The 19,914-nt window shown below is 51.4% G+C and overlaps 1 protein-coding gene across 2 annotated transcripts in view; it reads left to right on the top strand.

The window, feature by feature from the left end:
* Nucleotides 1-2,064, top strand: part of LOC111159411 (phosphodiesterase 2A) — a 93,694-nt gene extending 91,630 nt beyond the window's left edge. For both annotated transcript variants that reach the window (XM_022521850.1, XM_022521851.1), the window contains exons 29-31: nt 74-112; nt 246-352; nt 641-2,064. In XM_022521850.1, coding sequence (XP_022377558.1) covers nt 74-112; nt 246-352; nt 641-851 — 357 coding nt within the window. In that variant the 3' untranslated portion in view covers nt 852-2,064. The remainder of the gene's footprint in view (nt 1-73; nt 113-245; nt 353-640) is intronic.
* Nucleotides 2,065-19,914: the final 17,850 nt, after the last annotated feature.

Raw genomic sequence — 19,914 nt, 5'->3', positions numbered from 1 at the left:
GGGAATGAGCTATAGAGGAGCTCACATAGACAGAGCCCATGCACAGAGTGTGACGAGAGTGTTGGCCTTTCAGGAGCTGATCTACAAAGAGTTCTTCTCCCAGGGAGACTTGGTATGTGGGGCATAACCCTGGGTGTCCATGTTGCGGGGAGGGTCCCAGGCCTGGGACTAGGAAGGGCTGGGTGTTTCTTCCTGGTGCCTGACTGAGGGAGAAGGGGCCAGGCCTGACAACTTGCTGCCTACAGGAGAAGGCCATGGGCAACAGGCCGATGGAGATGATGGACCGGGAGAAGGCCTATATCCCTGAGCTGCAGATCAGCTTCATGGAGCACATCGCAATGCCCATCTACAAGTGAGAGAGTTCGGGGGCAATGGGGGGGCGGGGCGGCTGCCTAGGGGATGGGGCTGGCTCTGGCAGACCCAGGGACTGGGCTTCCGAGCTCCAGCTGATGCACCGGGCGGCCTCTGGGCCCAGCCATCCTTTTCTGGGCCTTACATGAGGCCTTCACTTCATGCTCTCCTTGAGCGTCCCGTCCCAGGCCTCACACTCAGGTGCAAGTTCCACCTGCGGCATAGCCCGCATTGCCCTTGCTACTCACAGTCTGACTTCTGCCCTGCCCCTGCGCCCTTGCACCCCCAGGCTGCTGCAGGACCTGTTCCCCAAGGCGGCAGAGCTGTACGAGCGCGTGGCCTCTAACCGTGAGCACTGGACCAAGGTGTCTCACAAGTTCACCATCCGCGGCCTCCCAAGCAACAACTCGCTGGACTTCCTGGACGAGGAGTATGAGGTGCCTGAGCTGGATGGCACCAGGGCCCCCGTCAACGGCTGCTGCAGCCTTGATGCTGAATGAGCCCTGCCCCGGGACCCTTCCTTGCCCAGGCCTCCTCTTAACAGCCCTGCACTGGCTTGGCCCCCGTTTCCTGGGACCAGAGCCACAGGTCCTAGGTTCTAATCCAGGACTTAACCGTGCGACCCTGGGCAAGCACGACCTTCCTGGGCCTCAGCTTTCTTGTCTGTATAATGGAAGCAAGACTTCCAGCCTCACCAAGGCTGGAACCTCACCAAGACTTTGCATTTGCCCTCTGAGAGCACAGAGGGTACTGAGAAGCAGCGGGACCCGCTCTGCGGCCCTGACCACATCTTGGCAAGTCCTTCTGAGGCAGCCTGGATGGTTTCTCCTGGGCCCCATTCCTGCATCACCTGATCTGGCCCTCTTCCCTCTTTCAGGGTTCTCCTGCAACTAGGAAGTGGGACATCTCAGTGAGCAGGGAGTGGGTCTTAGAAACGGTCATTAATTCTGCTGGATGGCTAGAAATAGCCACGAGGCTGAAGGTGACCCTAAGGATCGCCACTATAATTGTGGTGAGCATTGGGAACTGGGGAGCTGCCCGGGCCCCACACAGAAGCTGCCAGAGGGCCAGCTCAGGGCTCTGGGCAGAGGTGGCTCAGGAAGAAAGCAGGATGGGAATGATGGGCAGGAAGGTGCCTGGGGCTGGAAGACAGGTGCCAGTTGAGTCAATAATGCTTCCTCCTGACTGTGTGACCCTGGGCAAGTGACTTCCCTTGTGTGGGTGAGACAGGAGAGTGAGACAATCCATTTTCTAAGACCCCTTTTAGATCAAAGTCCCCTTGGCTCTGTGGAGTCCCAGGAGAAGCCGTGGAATGTCCCTGCAACCCTAGGGCAGAGAGCCGACCCTGAGTCCCTCAGGGGCCCCCTGAGTGTCCCCCCTCTTAGCCTAAGTCCCTTCCCCCTCCCTGCAGCCAGAGAGGGCTTGCCTCAGCCCTAGCAGGGCTCCTATCTTCTTCAAGGCCATATCTACCCGTGCCCTGGGGCTTGGGAGAACCCCATAGGGCCGGGCCTCTTGGGTTAGCCCGGCTGCTGGCTTCTCCCTTCTCTGTGTTGTTCTGTATGTGTTGTGGGGTGGGGGAGGGGGGGCCACCTGCCTTACCTATTCTGAGTTGCCTTTAGAGAGATGCGTTTTTCTAGGATTCTGTGCAACTGTTGTATATGGTCCCGTGGGCTGACCGCTTTGTACATGAAAATAAATCTATTTCTTTCTACCAACCCTGTCCCATGGGGCTATTTCCAGATACTGTGCACAGGGATGGGGGAGACAGAATTGGGGCCAGCTAAAGCTCTTTAGAACTCCTTGGCTACCAGAGCCCCCACCACTCGTGCGTAGCTCCTCTTCTAGGAGAGTCACAGACCTGTTTGGGTACCCCCTGGACCAGTTCTCTACCAGACCATGGGGCTTACGGTATGAGGCAGACGGTGGATGAGGAGGCCTGGGCATGGAGCAATGAGGGACATTCTGGCTGGCAGAGACTGTAAGCTGGAAAGAAAGAATTGGGCTGAAGCTGGCCGCCTGGGAAGAAAGAACTAGGCTGAAGCAGGCTGCCTAGAGCTTGTCCTAAACTCTCTGTCTGCTGACCTACTGGTCATGAGTGCCCACCCAGCCAGAGCCTAGACCTCTGAAACCCCTCTGGGCCTTCCCCAACTGTGTCCCCATTAGTCCTGCCGAGAAAGTGCCCCTGAGTCTAACTCTACACCAATACAGCCCGAGTTGTGTCTGTGGATTTGCTTCCCTGCTTTTCTGGTTGTGAGCATGTTTCCGTCTGCAGGGAGAGAGGCAGAGCCCAGACTGGAACAGCAGCAGGCTCAGATGGGTAAAATGTCTACACCCTGCCCTCTCTTGCCTACACCCCCTTTCCTCCCCATTTCCTCTCCTGTTCATCTCGTCCAGATCAGTAAAGCTTGATACGTTCAGTGCTCAACACTGGGATTTCCTTTCCTAGGACAGGGAGGAAAGGAGGGCTGGGAGGAGATGGTTAGGGCCATCCTGTGACCACTGGCGGTGCTCCGGGTGCCAGCCTTTGGGACCACAGAGCCTATTTCTTATGGTTTGGTACCTGCTCTTCTGGGCTGGATGGTTTGCAGGCACCTAGCTTTCCCTTAGGAGCTTGGGTCCAGTTCCCTTCCCTGCCCAGCCCCCACTTTGGGCTCTCCCAGTCTGTCCCTGTCTTCTCTCAGCACAGGACCCAGGCTGACCAGTGGACCCCCAGGTAGGGGCAGGTCAGTGCCCAGCAGGCCCCCTGCTGATAGGGGCTGTCTGTTCTAACAATGTGCAGCTGACCCCGGCATCAGTGTGTGCTGGCACAGGTGCTTCTCTGCCTGTGATTCCCCTCCCCTCCCCCCAACCCTGAATGTGTGTCCCTCTTCTACCAAGCACAGCCTGTAGGCACACTGCAGGGATCTCGCTCCCCGTCCCTGCATCTGTTGTCTGTCCCCAGCTCAACCCTCCCTTGAGGACATCTAATCCCATTTGAGGCCCATGCTGTGACAGATCCTTCCTCGCCACCCAGTTGAGCGAACAGCTCACAAATATTTCTTCATGCCTTTGCTGAGGCCCAGAGCTAACCGTCCCTGTCACTACTCTGGAAGGTCTAACAGCCTGCCCAGGGAGATATGGTCACAGGACATGACAGCCCTATGGGACTCTTGACCATGGGGCCCCGGGCAGGATCACAACCCGGAGGAAAGGCAGGGAGGTCTGGAAGATGAGCAGGTATTGTTTTCCTGTGGGCACAAGGGGACAGGTGCTTTGGTAGAAGGGACTGCTCATATGAAGGCACACAAGGAATGAAGAGACAAAGGGAAGATCAGGAAGGGCCTTGAATGCTAGGCTGGGAAGTTTGGTTTTACCTCAGGGGCAGTGGGGAAGCCAGGGAAAGTTTGCAGTAGAGGAGTGACTTGGACATGCATTTAATTTTTTTATTTTTTAAAAGATTTTATTTATTTATTTGACAGAGATCACAAGTAGGCAGAGAGACAGGCAGAGAGAGAGGAAGGGAAGCAGGCTCCAGGTCAAGCAGAGAGCCAATGTGGGGCTTGATCCCAGGACACCGGGATCATGACCTGAGCCGAAGGCAGAGGCTTTAACCCACTGAGCCACCCAGGTGCCCCTGGACCTGCATTTTAGGAAGATCCTGCTGGGAAGCAGAAAAAGGAGATGAGGCAGGGATCCCTCTAGAGCTGATTCTCGGTGCCCTGGGCTGGCCGTGGGAGGGAGGAAGGAATTTAAGACCTGTAGGATTGGCAGAACCTGGTGACCAATTGGGTGGAGGTGAGGGCCAAGGGAAGCCTGGGAGGTGGCCTGGAAGGTGGGTCCACGCGGCCCCATGAACCACTCCGGGTGGCGGCTCAGGGCCTCTCTCACCGGCTAAGACCACCGGGTGTGGCGCCCCCGGCAGGAAGTGAGCTCGAGGGAAGATGGGCGGGGCAGCTGTTTGGGGCGGCTGGGGGAGGGGCGTCAGGAGAAACGGGAAGCCGGCTGGGAGGAGGAGTCTCTGAGAGGCTCTCACCCGGCAGCTCTCGGCGGATCGGAGAACACTAGGCTGGGCTCCGTGGCTTCCTGTAGCTGTTCAGCCCTCCCAACTTAATGGTTTCATTTTACATAAAACCTTACTATGATTCTGGGGAGTAGATACCATTATCTCATTCTGCAGCCAAGCAGCTTGAGGTTCAGGGAGGTTAACTAATCTGCCAAGCTTGAGATGTGAGCTTCGCCTGCCTGACTTCCCCTCCAATGGCTCTTTCTCTGGGATAGGGAAAGGAGATTCAGTAGGTCAGAGTCAGTAGGTCAGAGTCACTGTCTCTGCAGGACTGTGGTGGAAGGTAGGGGTGGTGAGCAAGTGGGGTTGGGACCCAAGAGAAGGATCTGGGATCAGTTTTGCTTCTGTGTTGCAGAGGCTGGAGGGGTGAGACCGGGAAGAGGTGAAGGTGTGGGTGGTCTGTAGTGCAGCTCCTGGCCACTAGATGGCACTCAACCCTTGCCTCACCTCCTCAGGTCCAAGAAGGGGGGGGGGGGGGGGGGGGGGGTGGCGGCCAACCTCACTCCCATCCACTCTCATACTCTCCTCTCATACTTACTCACAGAGAGATGCGTGTTCTCTCTCTCTCTCTTTCTGTCGCAGACAGACACAGAGACTCACACGCTCATTCTACTGGCACACTCTTGAGCTGACTTTACAGTCTACACGGCGTACGCTGTGCAGACTCCATAGGGAAAATGGGAAATGTTTCTTGAGGGCCTGAAGTTCAAAGCTTCTCTTTGAACAGGACTGAGGTCCGCTGTCTTACCCGAGTGAGACCCTGTGTCTGGGGTATGTCTGCCTGCTGAGTGGACTTCTACGGAAGGATCCCTGGGGAGACAGGACCAGCCTTGAGATCCGGTATGGGTGGAACCCCTCCTCTGGGCATAAAATAACTAGGAAACAGCACTGTGGGGCCTGGTCCTGTGCTGATGAAGCTAGAGAGTCAGGACAGGAGCTAGCTGGAACGTGCAGGATCCTTGGGAGGAAGCTGGGCTCAGGGGTCTTGATGTCTGGGTGGGAGGATTGGGACAGGAGGTGAGGGCACTGCAGATACACCAGGACAGCAGGCTGGGTGGTGGGAAGGTGTAGGGTCTGTGCGCAGGGCCTCAGCCTTTTCTCATTGCTCAGCCCCCCAGGGCTGCCTCCTTGAGATGAGCAGGGGGGTGCTGGAGGTGGGGAGTGCAAGCCAACCACAGATGCTACGAGGTGGCTGGACAGGGTAGGGGCAGGAGAATGGCAGGGAGACGCTATTTTCTTAGCCTCAGCTGTAGTGTCATGGAAGGGCCTCGAGCAGGGAGGTGAAGGGGTTAGAGGCCTGCTCTGAGCAGGAGCTGGGCTCCACAGCTGCAGAGCAACCACGCGTCCAAGCTAGACTCTGGATGGTGTGTGAGAAGAGAAGAGAAAGTGGGTTGACAGGAGAATGAGAGGAGCGGGGAGGAGGAGGCCACATGGCTTGTTTGGGGAGGATTTAGAATGTCAGGAGAGGCCTCTATCTGACTGAAATTTGCACTGCTGGGTTCTCTCTCCTGAAACGCAAAGCAAGAATTGTCCCCACACACCCAGTCCCTACAGGACTTTCTTTTCTCTCCTGGTAAGGATGAGCCTCGGATTCTTCCTTGGGGTCTCAGTTTCCTGTCCACAAACTGAGATGATGAGGCCCCTCTGGAGGCCGTCAGGAGACAGGAGGGTGTGCTGGAAAGGAAGCCACTCTGCTTCTAAGGAGTTGTGTGTGAATGCGGTCTGCACACAGACGCCATGGCCACATTGTTCTCTGAGGGCTAACTAGCATGGGTCTGTACAGGAAGCAGAGCACACATGCTGTTTGAAGACTGGGGGGTCAGGTGTGAAAATGGGAGGTGTTGCCTTTCCTGGCAAGAGGGCAGCCATTCTCCATTCCTCAGTCATCCCTGCAGAAACCACAGAACTGGGCAAGGAACATGGGATTCTGGGAACTAACAATTCTGGATGAGTTGGGGAGAGATTAAAGTGAGAAGCTGGGTTGGAGGAAAGCACTTGTCTCGCCTCATGTTGCCTTGGAAAGTCCACCACTGCCCATCCTCTCACGTCTGCACAAAGTCCTGGTGCTTCTTTACCCCCTTTGGGCAGTGGCTGAAGGAAAAGAACAACCTCTTAATTGGGAAACTCTTCCAAAGACGGGTGGGAATTACTGTCCCCTTTAGTGACAAGGGAAACTGAGGCCCAGAAGCTCAGCTGGCAGCAACCTCCCTCAGAGCAAAAATTGCTTATAGAGCATCCCCAGGGTCAGATGAGGGAATCAAGCCTCAGAAGGACAGGGACCTCCAAGATCATACAAAATACAGAGGCAGAGCAGAGCTGAGTACCGGCTGCCATTCCCTGGCCAGAGGTTCTTGCCCCTCTTCCAGGGAGGGCAGTCTTTGCTTCCCTGAGTCACTAACTTCAGACCTCACATCAGCCTTGCCCCTCTGCAGACCCGGCCCTGGTGAGCGGGTTTGTTTCTCCCACATCCCAGTGCTCCTGCATCTGCCTAGTGCTGGGGTCATGAAAGAGGGAGGCTGGTTAGAGCAGTAGGTGCCCTTTTCTCTCCACATCTGCCTCTGAACATTCATCTGGCTCTCAGCTCAGACTCTCCAGGCTGTGTGTGCCGGTCAGGTGCATGTGCTTGCTTTCCTCCCACAGACCAGGAGCCTCTCGAGGGCAGGAAAAGATCTGCCTTGGTTCAGGCTTTACACGTCCCTACTCAAGAGTTGAGTATGCCGTAGGGGCTCAAAAGAGCCAAGAGAGCTCAAAAGAGCTCTCAAAAGAGGCAAGTAAGGGCTCCGGGGCATATGCGCTGATCACGACTCAGCTGAACGCTTCAGAGAGACCCTCTGAAAATCTTCAGAATTCTCTCTCTGTGCAGCTCTTTCATCTCTGGTACTCTGCCCTGTAAAGGCTAGCCAACTGGATCTCTTCAGACTCCCAACTCCATCCTCTCAACTCAGGGAAATTTCCAGGCTTCCCTGAGGATCCCCTTCCCTACTGCACTGTGACCTGGAGACTCTCTCAAGGCTATAAGTTGGGCAATTGTAGAGGTTACCACAATTTTCCTTTCTCTTATTATCCCATTCCTTGTCTGGTACCCGGCCCTTTGAAAACCTTTATTTCATATATTTTGTCCATGATGTTGTTATTTCAAGGAGGCGGGTAAATCTAGCCTTTATTACTCTGCCTTGGATGGGAGTGTGAGTCTATTTTACTAACTTTGATTGAAGAATAGTACTCCAAGTATGAATATTGACAGCCTTTTGGATATTAATATGTTGGCTGTTAGGAGCAATGTTCCCAGGGGTGTTCTTGTGTATGTGTATATTTTGAATACTCTGTTGTATGAATATCTATTTCTCTATTCTACTGTGGACCTGTATCTTCAGGCTTCCATCCAGAGCCATTCCTTCCTACCTAAAAACACTCTTTTAGTGTTTCCTTTTGTGCAGGTCTGCTGCTACTGAATCCTTCTGGGTTGGACTAGTTTGCAAATATCTGTTTCTCCTTCATTCTTTTTTTTTTTTTTTAAGATTTTATTTATTTATTCGACAGACAGAGATCACAAGTAGGCAGAGAGGCAGGCAGAGAGAGTCGAGGGAGGCAGGCTCCCCGCTGAGCAGAGAGCCGGATACGATGCGGGGCTCAATCCCAGAACCCTGGGATCATGACGTGAGCCAAAGGCAGAGGCTTCAACCCACTGAGCCACGCAGGCGTGTTGTTGCCGCTGTTGAAGTATAGGCTGGGAAGTCTTTCCTCCAAGCACTTTGGAGATCACATTCGATTCTCTTTTGAGTGTCATTGGTTCTGATGAGAAGTCAGCCAGCAGTCTTGTTCTTATTCCTTTGAAAGTCCCCTAATGGATTTTTTTCTCTGGCTGCTAAGATTTTCTCTTTGTTTTTGGTTTTCAGCAGTTTTATCACAATGTGCTTATGTGTGGTTTTCTCTGTATTTCTCCTGTTTGAGATTCATAATGCATCTTGAATCCATGGTGATTTTCCCTCCCCTCAATCCAGTCTTCATCAGCTACGGATAAGTACATTTCCGTTAATTCCCAAAGCATGCTAAGAAAGTATTCTACAAAATTTTGCTGAAATCCTGTGATAACAAGAGAAAAATAGTAATGCTGATATGGGAGAAATTATTTTATATTTATATTGACCACTAGATTCTTATCCTTGGGGCTCACACTCACACCTCCCTCAGGGGAGGAGAGGGTCACCAGTGGCAGTCTCCGTCCTTAGCTCCTGATCTATAACCAAGGATCTGTCCCTGACCAGATATCTCTACCTAGAAAAAAGTCTTTCTACCCTCTGCCTCATGGCTGGTGAGAAGGAAAAGCTACTTTGTCTCTGTCTCTCTGGCTTAAGTTTGCTTCTCATCAACACTTACATTGTAATTAATCCATAACACTTCAGTATTTCATGGTTTAGAACTGCTCCTTATCAGAATAGGATTTTGGAATTCCCTATGTGACAGTAAGTAGATCCCTGAATGTTGAGTTCAAGCTCAGTGAAATAAAGGGTAGCCAGCAGGCAGCCAGGGCTCCCCCTCCCTGGTGGATTTCTCCCTCTTGGCTTTGACCATTAGGCTTTGAGCACACCTGTACGACAAGTTAGGGAGGCATCAGTGCATCACACTGAACCTCTATCTCTGTCAGCTCATTTGCTGTTTCAGTGGTGAATTTCAGTGGCGGATCAAAGTGGAAGTAATCTTTTTACCTGGTCTGAGTCACTGTCCTCACCAATCTTTGCACCCAGGCAAAACCCATGACCCTGCCCAGCTCACTTGTTCATGTATCTTTCCTGAATCCCAGATACAAGCATCCAATTGCCTGATCCCTTCTAGATTGCCTTCCTGTGGTATAGAGGCTAGAAAACCTTTCCCGCATTCCACACCAGCTTGGGTTTCATGTAGGACCTGGGTTCTACCAGGAAGATATCCAGAGGTCTCTGAGCAACATGGCATTGGCATGCTGGGCTGTCAGGAGGTGAGACATGGGAAGCCAGACAAGGGAAAGACCACATCGTCTTCCCGACCCCCACAGAGGCTGCCACGCCACCAGCCAGTTCCCCATGTGGTGGCCAGAGGCCACTGACCATATTGTTCTTCCGCTCCAAGCCTCCGGTGGTGGCTACCTGGAATACAACCCACCCTCCGAATTTGGTCTTGACCACGTGCATTTCCCCCAAATGCCCCAGATGCTGTTTGGCCCACAGCTACCTGAAGACCTATACCTGGGCCTGCTCTTCCTCTCCTTTGGGTCTTCCTCACTTTCACCCTGGCTTCCCACCTGCAGGGAGCCCCCTGCCACCCAGATGTCACTGGCATCACAGCCCCCAATGTCTCTGTCCCTTGACCGGTACCTTGTGTGGTCCCACCTCTTCTAGTCAGTTGGCTCACAGGATGAGGGCCAGAGCTGCCTTGAGGATTGTATATTCTCAGCTTGGTCCTCTCCCATGGTATGCAGTAGGCACCTAATGTATGAGAAGGAAGAAGGAGGAGGAGGAGGGGAAGGAGAAGGAGAAGAAGAAGAAAAGAGGAAGAAGGAGATGTCCTTGCCAAGACACGGAGGTGGAAGTTCATACTGGACATTGATGACTACCTGCGGGTAGATAGATTCCCCTGAAAAGCAGCTGTGAAGAGATACCCACGGAGGGCTTTCTAAAGGGCAACTCTTCACATAGGTGCCAAGTGACAGGTGGCTGCATGGTGATGTTTCCCTCTGAAAACCAGTTGGGCATTTTGGCTGGCCCTGACCTTCAGCTGTGTAGCACTGAACCTGATTCTCTTCTCCCTCTACTTAACCCTATGTAGGCTATGCTGTGTACAGCTTGGAGCCTCGGCTGATAGAGTCCTCTCAAAAGCCCATATCCTATTGGTTGTAATTGCCTGTCTCCCCCAATAAAACATGAGCTTCTTGAAGGGAGAGATCCGGTCTGGCTTATTTCTAGATCCTTAGTACCCAGCACAGAGCCTACAACAGAGCAGCACTCAGCAAAAATGTACTGACTGCTTAAATGAAATGTGAGTCATTGTAAATCCAATCCGAGTGGCGACACCCATTGTGGGATCTGGGGCTGGCCTGTGTATCTCGAGGAGTATCTTGGTCATGATCACGGATGTGCAAGAGTTAGCTCATTCAACTGAGGAAAATAGTTTGCTCAGTAAAACCATGCTTGCGTGACGCGCAGTCAGGCGTCCCTTTGGAGGAAATCATGTTCACAGCGGAGTCATGCTTGCATGACCAGCGCTGAATATCATTCGAAACCAACTGGCTTCCAGAACAAGGGCCGGCTCCAGGATGCAAAGTGATATTCACCATTAGTGGAGCATGTAAAAGGACAGAGAATAGTCATTGCATTTATACTATACCCTCATCAAATAAATTCTAAAATGTCACCAATGGAAAATTCCTCCCTAAGGAAATATCCCCCCCAATTCCCCTCAGCATCTATTTTCATCTCTTAATACGATCTGTGACTCCTTATTCCTGGGTCCTCCTAGGGACCAAACACAGGGCCCCAGTTTTGTGTTCTCTCTTATTCTCTTAGCAGTTTTTTCATGACACTCTTCTAAGTTGCTAGATGGGTTTCTGTGGCCCCTCTTGGCAGCTGGTGGGTATCCCACTGAGGGAATGGGTTGGGCAAGGTGGTTAAGGGCATGGCATCTGCCATGTGGCAGACTAGGTCAGATCCTGTCCTGCCATTCCTTGTTGTGTGACTTTGTGTAAGTACTTAACCTTCCCTGAGTCTCAGTGTCCTCCTCTGTACAGTGGGGATAATAATAAGCCTTCTCAAGGCCGTGGCAAGGATTAAATGAGAAGAGACATGAAAGCTTTTGTCCTTTGTTAAAGCTTCCAGTGGTGTGAATTACAGGATTTCATGGGGTGTGTTGATGGGAATGAAGAGGTAACTTCATCTTTGGTAAAGGCTGAGGGGTGGGAAGAGAGCTCCCGGGAAGAGGGCTTTGGCCTTAGAGACAGAAAGGGCAGGTTCAAAAGAGTTTGGAAAAGGTCACCACAGCATCATTCTGGGTTAGTGTATTGAATGTGTCCCTCCCCAAAAGGTATGTTCAAGTCCTAATCCCTGATTCCTGTGAATGTGACCTTCTCTGGAAATAGGGTCTTTGCAGATGTGATTCAGTTGAGGTCATTATAAGAAGGAAATGTGGACACAGAGACACACAGAAAGGTCATTTGATGATGGAGGCAGGGATGGGATGATGCCAGCATAAGTCAAGCGACACCAAGGAGTGCCCCCACCATTGGAATCTGTGAGGAAGTCGAGGAAAGGTCTCCCTCTAGGTCCTTCAGAGACAGCATGGCCTGCCAGCACTCATTTAGGACTTCTACTCCAGAACTATAAGACAACACATTTCTGTCATTTGAAGCCACTCACTGCAGAGATTTTTCATCTCAGCCCAAGGAGACCACCACAGGGGGTGTGGCCAGGAAACAGTGCCTCAGGGCACAGGGCACAGGTGGATTGGAGGGAGGGGCCACAGCTGACACCGGAAGACTTTGGTGTCTTGAGTCCACTTGGTAGGACAGTCCAGTCACTGAAGACAATCTGGGAGGCACACACAAACGTCTGGCTTCCTTGCCCTGAGATGAAACAATTCCTCAGTGCAGTCGTTAATCGATGCTCCGTATTTCCTTCTCCCACCAGATGGAGACTAGGGTCTTAGACCCAATCCATGTTCGACTATTCCCCTTTCCTGTCCTGCTTTCCTCACTCCCTTGTTTTTGACAAGCACTCCCATCTCTGTCAACCATGTGGTCACCGTCCCTCAGAGTGGTTCCTGACAAACTTGCCCAGCCCAGCCTTGTGCTAGCTGCTGGGGGTGGGGGGTAACAGAGGCACTAAGGCAGGGCCCTGCCCGGAGCTCAGGGTTACCTAGTGCAACATTAATTGATTCATTAACTAGTTCATAGAGAAACACAAGTTTATTGAAAACATACTATGTGCTGTCTCCAACTGGGCATCGGAAAGGCAACAGAACCAGACGCCGGGCATGCCGGGATGGCGCTGTCTGTTAAATGTCCAACTCTTCAGACTCTGAGATTGAGACCCGAGTGGGGCTCCGTGCTCAGGGTGGAGTCTGCTTGAGGTTCTCCTGCTCCCTCTGCCCCTTCCTGCGCTTGTGCTGGCTTGCTCTCTAAACAAACAAACAAACAAATAAGTCTTAAAAAAAAAACAAAACCCAGACACCAAACTCAGGCTAATTGAGCGATAGACATTATTTAATAGACTCGTAGGCAGGGGTGCCTGACTGGCTCAGTCCATAGAGCATGCAACTCCTGATCCCCGGGTTGTGAGTTCAGGCCCCCTATGGGGATTTACTTTAAAAAAGGGGGGGGGGCACCCGGGTGGCTCAGTGGGTTAAAGCCTCTGCCTTTGGCTCAGGTCATGATCCCAGGGTACTGGGATGGAGCCCCACATCGGGCTCCCTGCTCAGCAGGAAGCCTACTTCTCCCTCTCCCATTCCCCCTGCTTGTATTCCCTCTCTTGCTGTGTCTCTTTCTGTCAAATAATAAAATCTTAAAAAAAAAAAAAAAAGGCAGACTCACAAGCAAATGTAAAATGGCAGTTGTGCCAACGGGGCCATTAAGAAAAAGGAGATGCTTTAAGAGTCTCTGACAGGTGGATTTGACCTGGTCATGTGGTCAGAGGGTCTTAGCAGAAGGAGAGCAACCCAGGCTAAGGCCTGAGGTGAGTAAGAGCAGAGGAAACAGCAGAGGAGCAGAGGGAACGAAGATCCTAAAGCAGGAGGCAGCACAAGAAGGAGGGTCTTAAGGAAGGTCAACGGAGTGGGTGGCTGGGAGACTGTGGACTATGAGAGGGAGCTTGGAAGATAAGGCAAGAGAGTCGGGCTGTGTTAAGAGTTTAAGCTTTATTCAAAAAAGAATGAATATCAAGGGTTTGCAGTAGGTGGGTGACCGGGTCAGAAACCGAGACACGTACTCTGGCGGCAGCACAGGCTTGGGAAGCGGCTGGGTGCCTGCGCAGGTAGAGAGCTCCCTCAGCAGCTCAAGTGAGCATGTGACAGCAACGTGGGCCCAGGTCATGGAGGATGGAGAGAGGTGCATGGACTGGAGAGATAGCCTGACCGATGGATTGGAGGTGATGTCTGGGAGGGAGAAAGGACGTTGGTGACGACTCTTAGTCTCTTGGTTTGTGCAACTAGATAGATGTTGGTGCCATTTGCTGGGAGAAGGAGCCCTGGAAGAGGACCAGATTTGGAGGAGAAAACCCTCAATTCAGGAAAAGTTCTTTGTAAACCCTATGGTTGCAGGAATATCAGCTGTTACCACCCACTCATTAAAAAAAATATTGAATAAATGCTTGCTATATGCTGAGCCCTGTGCCAAGTGCTGGAGATGGAAGGGAAGGAAATTAGCATTCGATGCACAACTCTGCAAGTCAGCAGGCTAGCGAGATGAAGGTGGGCATCAGGGTGTGACAGACTTGGTTTTGAAACCTGGCTCTACAGCTTCCTAGCTGTGTGACCTTGGGCAAATAACTTAACCTCTGGGTGCCTCGAGAACATCTGTAGAATGGGATTTACATTCCTGTCCCCTAGAATGTTCTGTGGCTCTAGGGACAACACAACCCAGTGCCTTTAGCACAGTGCTTTGCACAGAGTAAGTGCTTAATATAACGATGCTATTGTTCATTCTTTCTGTGAGGCCTGGTCCTACTTCATTTTATCTAATCTCTACCCCAGCCTCCTGAGGACAGAATGATCATTGTATCTCATTTTACAGATAAGGCAGCTGTGCAGATTGCCTACCCAATGGCATTTCCCCTCTTCCTCACTGTGAGAAAGCAGGATTGGTTTGGGTGTTCATTATTCCATATTCAGGAAAGCTGGCCCCCTCTCTTGCCTCAGGGCATAAATCCTGATTAGTCTAAACTAATCATGGTAATTCCATTCCCCTACCCAAAGATTGATTTAGCAGTCATGTGGTCCATTCTTACCCGGTTAGGAACTTCGAAGTTGCCCAGAAATGTCCCTGTTTTAGTTCTAGTAGTGCTGAGTGCCTGGAAATCTGTCATTTCCAGGAAGACTAGGATGGCTGGTCACCCCAATGGCCAGTGAGACCTGAGGAGACAACTTCTGTGGGGATGGGGGGCATCTGGAAAACTTTTTCTTCGCTAAGAATAAGTGGTAAAGATCTACATATGGGAGGACATGCCCTTCTTTGCTGGAAGGCTTTGTTTCTCTCTACTGTGTTTGGAGCTGCTAGTGCCATCCTATGACCATGAGAGGAGATAAACAGCAAGCTGAAGATGGTGGGGTAGAAAAGTGGAAAGCACCTGGGTCCTTGAGGACCACTGACTGGCCTATAAGCACTTAGCTCAGGGTCCTTGCTAGGACAGAAACAAACTATAATACCCACTAATATCTATCCCCTGCAGCCCGAAGCATACTGAGGCAAAATGGCACCCGGCTGGAAAGAGGCAGAGCTGGGTCTAAAACCATCTCCATCGTGGTGTTGATATCTTAATACTAAACTCTAGGACAGAGAGAAGTGTAAGTTCTGCAAACCGCTACATTTGCCTAGGACAGTGTTTCTCCAAGTATATTTCTTCCATGGAGTGCTCTCTGCACAAGGATTCCATCATTAAATGGGTTTGGGGGACATGACGTGCTGTACGCTTATTGCCACGTATTAATTTTGGGAAGTCCTGCAGGAAGGAAATCTTTATCTTGGATTCACTTGGTGTTTTCTCAAAATCATTTCAATGTGGAGTTTTTCATTTCTTTTTGTTTTCGTGAAGCCCCATTGATGTCCCCCAGGTGTTCCACAGAACACAGTTTGGGAAATGGTGAGGTAACAGATGCAGAGACTGTCTGGAGGGGTGCCTGGGTGGCTCAGTGGGTTAAAACCTTTGCCTTCAGCTCAGGTCATGATCTCACGGTCCTGGGATGGAGCCCCGCATGGGGTGGGGGGTGTCTCTGCTCAGCAGGGAGCCTGCTTCCCCACCTCTCTCTCTGCCCGCTTCTCTGCCTACTTGTGTTCTCTGTCAAATAAATAAATAAAATCTTAAAAAAAAAAAAAAAGAGGCTATCTGGAGAATGAGACCGCAGTGAGGGGCTCTGGGTAGGAGCCTCGGTTTGCTTGCGGTTGGATATGATTACAGTAGTGCCCCCTTCCCCTCTTCAGAGTATCCCAGTTTGAGATGATCAGCTGTGTCATCACTCATCTCTGGGCAAGGAGGAGGGCTTCCTGGGAGAGGGGGAAGTGAGGGGCTCTTCAGGATCAGGGATCGGGGTCTCCCCCACCCCCCTGTAGAGAGGTGTGGCAAGATGGAGCCAGCTGGGGCTGGGGCGAGGGCACCAAGCGGCAGGAAGACTGAGGAGTTCAGCTGTGGCATGCACTGTACGTGTGACTCGGGAAGGGAGGTGGGGGTGGCAGTACGGGGCCATGAGCCTGGGTGGGCAGAGAGGAATGACAGGCTCACAGGTTGCAGCGACACAGGGGTGGCCTGGGCACAGAGGCCACACACAGCACCCACAGGAGGTGTGCTCTGGGCCAGTTTTCTCCGTACTCCAGCAAGCAGGGCTGTCTAATGACAGTGGCTTGGGCAATGGAAACCGGATGCTGGATGTAGCACCCATCCGGGCAGGCGGAGGCCTAAAGGAAGGTAAGAAGCAGCCCAGGCCTGAGTTTTTACTCCGGTCCCTCCAGTCCCAAGCTGTTCTTTTGTTTGCTGTCTGTGTCCCTCATTGGACCTGAAGCTCTATGAGGTCAGACTCCATGTGTGTTCTGCCCACCGTTGTATCCACAGTGCCTGGAGCAGTTCCCCATCTATAGCAAAGGCTCAATAAATACATGTTGAATAAATGCATGAGAGGGAGAGAAGCATCTTTTTAAACCAGAAGGGCATTAAGACTTAATGAGCCTCTACAGTGCGCTGAGGGCTTGCCAGCAGGCATCTCCTTTAGCTCACCTCGGAGGCAGAGATCATGGATGGGCTAATGACGAGCCAGCAGATCCCATTCCTCGGCTGAGGCCATGTTCAAGCCCCTCCACCTGCAGGAAGCCTTCCCTGTCTGAGCCACTTCCCCTTCACCAGGCTTCCCCTCCTCTGAGCTTGATAAAATCCAGCTCTTAACTGCATGCTGTCCAGCGTGGCATTTCATCAGACGTCCTCTCACTTGACTGTGAACCCTTCAAGAACAGAGGCTACATCTCTGTTTCTAAGTCTCCTCCACAGCACCCAGAGCTGAAAAGAACAAAAAACAAAAAGCAACCACGTGTGTTTGTTAATTGGTAGGTTTACTTTTAAAACCAGTTCCAGCATGACCTTGACCCCGGGCACTCTTCTGGCCATTAGTGCTGCCGCTCTGTGTATTCTGTCTCAGTTAGGAGTGCTTTCCGCTCTGTGACAGAACACCTGACAAGCAGCATCTTAAACAATCAGGTCACTTAATTATCTCACACAGGAGAGGGCTGGAGGCAGGCTGGAGGCAGGCTGGGGCAGTGCTCCCAAGATGCCAGCAGACTCAGACTTTCTGCTCGGCCCCCTTGAGCGTGCTGGCTTGTCGCCTCACAGTACAAGGTGAAGTTTCAGGCTTCACATCTAAATTCCAGGCAGGAAGATGGGAGAAAGGGAGAAGGCTAGCCCAAGTGTCCTTTTGCTCAGAAAAGCAGAAGCTTTCCCAGAGGCCTCTAGCAGACTTCTGCTTCGTTTTATTGGCCACACTCAATAAAAGAGCCTGAGAAAACAGCTAGGTTTTTCAGATTCTGTAGTTAAGGGGACAAAGGAAAAGTGATTTGCAAGTGGGTGTTGCATGAGCTCACCAACAGTTACTGCTGTAGACGCTAGAGAAGGAAGAGGGAATAAAGGTAATCAGCCTTGTCATTCACTCCAGCGGGCCATTCTGAAATGTCCCCAGCCCAAGCAGGACCCTGTTTAGATTTATTTGTTCCTGGGGAGACACTCTACGTTCTTGCGTATACATAAACACGGATGCCTACAGACATAAAAGGCATGGTCCATGCCTTCCAGAGCCACACAGTCAGGTGGAGAGGACGTGCTGGGCTGGCAGAGATAGAGCCGTCATCTCCATAATGTGTGCTATGGCTTGTGCATAGAAAGATACGAGAAAAGGAGCATCTAACTCTGCTTGGGGGCAGTCAGGGAAGGCTGCCCAGAGGAAGTGACACATGGGGTTGCAATGGTGGCTAAGGCTATGAAGAAGGGGCCGCGGGTGGGTGGTGTTCCAGATGCCAGAAAGTGCAGGGCCAGGGGGACAGTGGTGGGAAGAGAGCACAGTGTAAATGATGAGCATCCCAAAGTTCTGTTTTGCTGGTGTGTGGGATGCCTGATGGAGAGAGATGAGGCTGGCAGGGCCAGATCATGAAAAAGGCATGATGTCTGCTGCTAGAAGCTCAGGTCTCCAGCATGGGTGCTTCGGTAGAGGGTGGTGCCATTTTCTGAGACAGGAATCACTGAACTCAGTTTGGTAATGTTGACTTTGGGGGCTTCAAGCTGTTCCTATGGCCCATGAATTTTTTTTTTTTAAGATTTTATTTATTTATTTGACAGACAGAGATCTGGCAGAGGCAGGCAGAGAGAGGGGGAGAAGCAGGCTCCCCACTGAGCAGAGAGCCTGATGCAGGGCTCCATCCCAGGACCCTGGGATCACGACCTGAGCCAAAGGCAGAAGTTTTAACCCATTGAGCCACCCAGGCACCCCGCCCCATGAATTTCTAAGACAGCCTCATCCACTTCAGTTACGGTTTTATGACTCTTAAATTTATAGGCTCTGTTCAAATCTCTCTTCTATATTCCCTGCCTGCGTATCCAAAGGAACTTTGGCTACATGACAACCATACCCAAAATTTAGTAGCTGAAAACTAGAACATTTAGCCCCTGAATCTGTAGGTTGGCAGTTTGTTTGGGCTCAGATATTTTCCCCCTTAAAGACTAAAAAGATATAGGGTGGTGGTTCCCATTGTATCCGCCCCCATTTAATCTACCTGTATTAGTGTCTGCAAAAACCATTTGGCTCATGTTGGATCATGTGATGACCTCGAATGCAGCTCTTATGCTGGATGTAGCATCTTTACTGGGCTAGATGAGCACGATCTCTGACCCTTGCTGTTAATTCTGTCAGGGTATTCTTTCCAATCCCCATTAGCAAAGAGAACCAAAAGTTGTTCACAAATAAATGAGCAATAGTACTCATTTATAGTCTTGACCCCAAGACTATAACTCTCCTTCTCTGTCAAACAAGGTCTGCCACAAAGACCTTGGTTACCTTGACTTTCTGCAGACCATTACTCTGGTCCACCATATTGGTGAGGTCATGCTCATTGGACCTGGTAAACAGGAATGTGGGGTTACTCTGAATGTCCGAATAAGACACATTTGTGCCAGGGTGTGTGAGAAAAAACCTACAAGATTCATTAGTCTGCTACATAGGTGAAGGATTTAGGGGGTCTAGGTCTGAGACATCCCTTTTGAGGCAAAGAACAAATTATTACATCTTATATGCCTTATTGCCAAGTGAGATATACATGTCTGATGGATCCTTTGGAATCTAGAGGCAGTAGATGCCATGTTGAGGATAGTACCCCAATCCATTTATCGGGTGGTCGGAAATCTAACAATTTCAAGTGAGGCCCTGAGGAAGAGCGGGCTGTGCATTGGGACAAGGTCACAGTACAAATAGCTCTGCCCCTCGGCTATAGCATTGGAGCTGTCCATGGAAATAGGATGCGGGTTGGGTCTCTAGTGAGCCCCATAGGAGATGCATGGCGTGGACCCTCTTGCTGGGCCGTGCTTCTGCATCAGAAGACTGTATATATTTGAGAAGCAGCTCCTGATGGACTACAGGCCCCTGGTAGAGGCTGAACATGGTGCACTCAGAAGTGCACTACGTAATTAGGAGACAGGAGCTATCATGAGCTGGTATTCCATCCAGTCATAGAGCAAGGAGACAGGCACAGTAGCAATCTACTGACTGATGGAAAGGGTACATTCAGGCCTGAGGAGGTCTGTAAGACACAAATGAGTCATAAGAGCAGGTGGCTCAGAGCCCCATGTCAGACATCTGTTGCAGTGCTGTCTCTCCTGCACTCAAGCCCACGGCCTCATGGGGGCTTCTCTGTGACCGGACCATGGAGAAAGGAAACATCCAGGCGTGGTCCACATATAGGGGGTGGCCCGCCTGTAAGTTGACGTGAGCCAAAAATGGACTGTTGCCACACTGTAGCCCCAAGCAGTGGTGGCCCTAGAAGGTAGTATAGAAGGCAAACCCTCCTAGTGGGCAGAGCTCCAAGCAGTGCTTTCAGCCATAAGTGTTATGGGGGTAAGATTTGGCAAAGATGAAGACACATACTTCTGAGCAGTGGTAAATCACTGGCTGGCTGGTCAGGAGCCAGGAAGAAGCATCATCAGAAGACACGGGAGAAGCACGTGGACGACCTATGGGGTGGGGGAGGCAGGGATGTGATGTTTGCGTCTCAAATCTATGTTCACTAGGAAGCACCCACCTCTGAGGAAGCATGCAACAGC

This window comes from Enhydra lutris, unplaced genomic scaffold, assembly GCF_002288905.1.
Source record: "Enhydra lutris kenyoni isolate GAN:26980312 unplaced genomic scaffold, ASM228890v2 scaffoldscaffold68, whole genome shotgun sequence".
Taxonomy (NCBI): domain Eukaryota; kingdom Metazoa; phylum Chordata; class Mammalia; order Carnivora; family Mustelidae; genus Enhydra; species Enhydra lutris.
The sequence above is the reverse complement of the archived record's forward strand: the minus strand, read 5'-3'. Positions and strand labels throughout refer to the sequence as shown.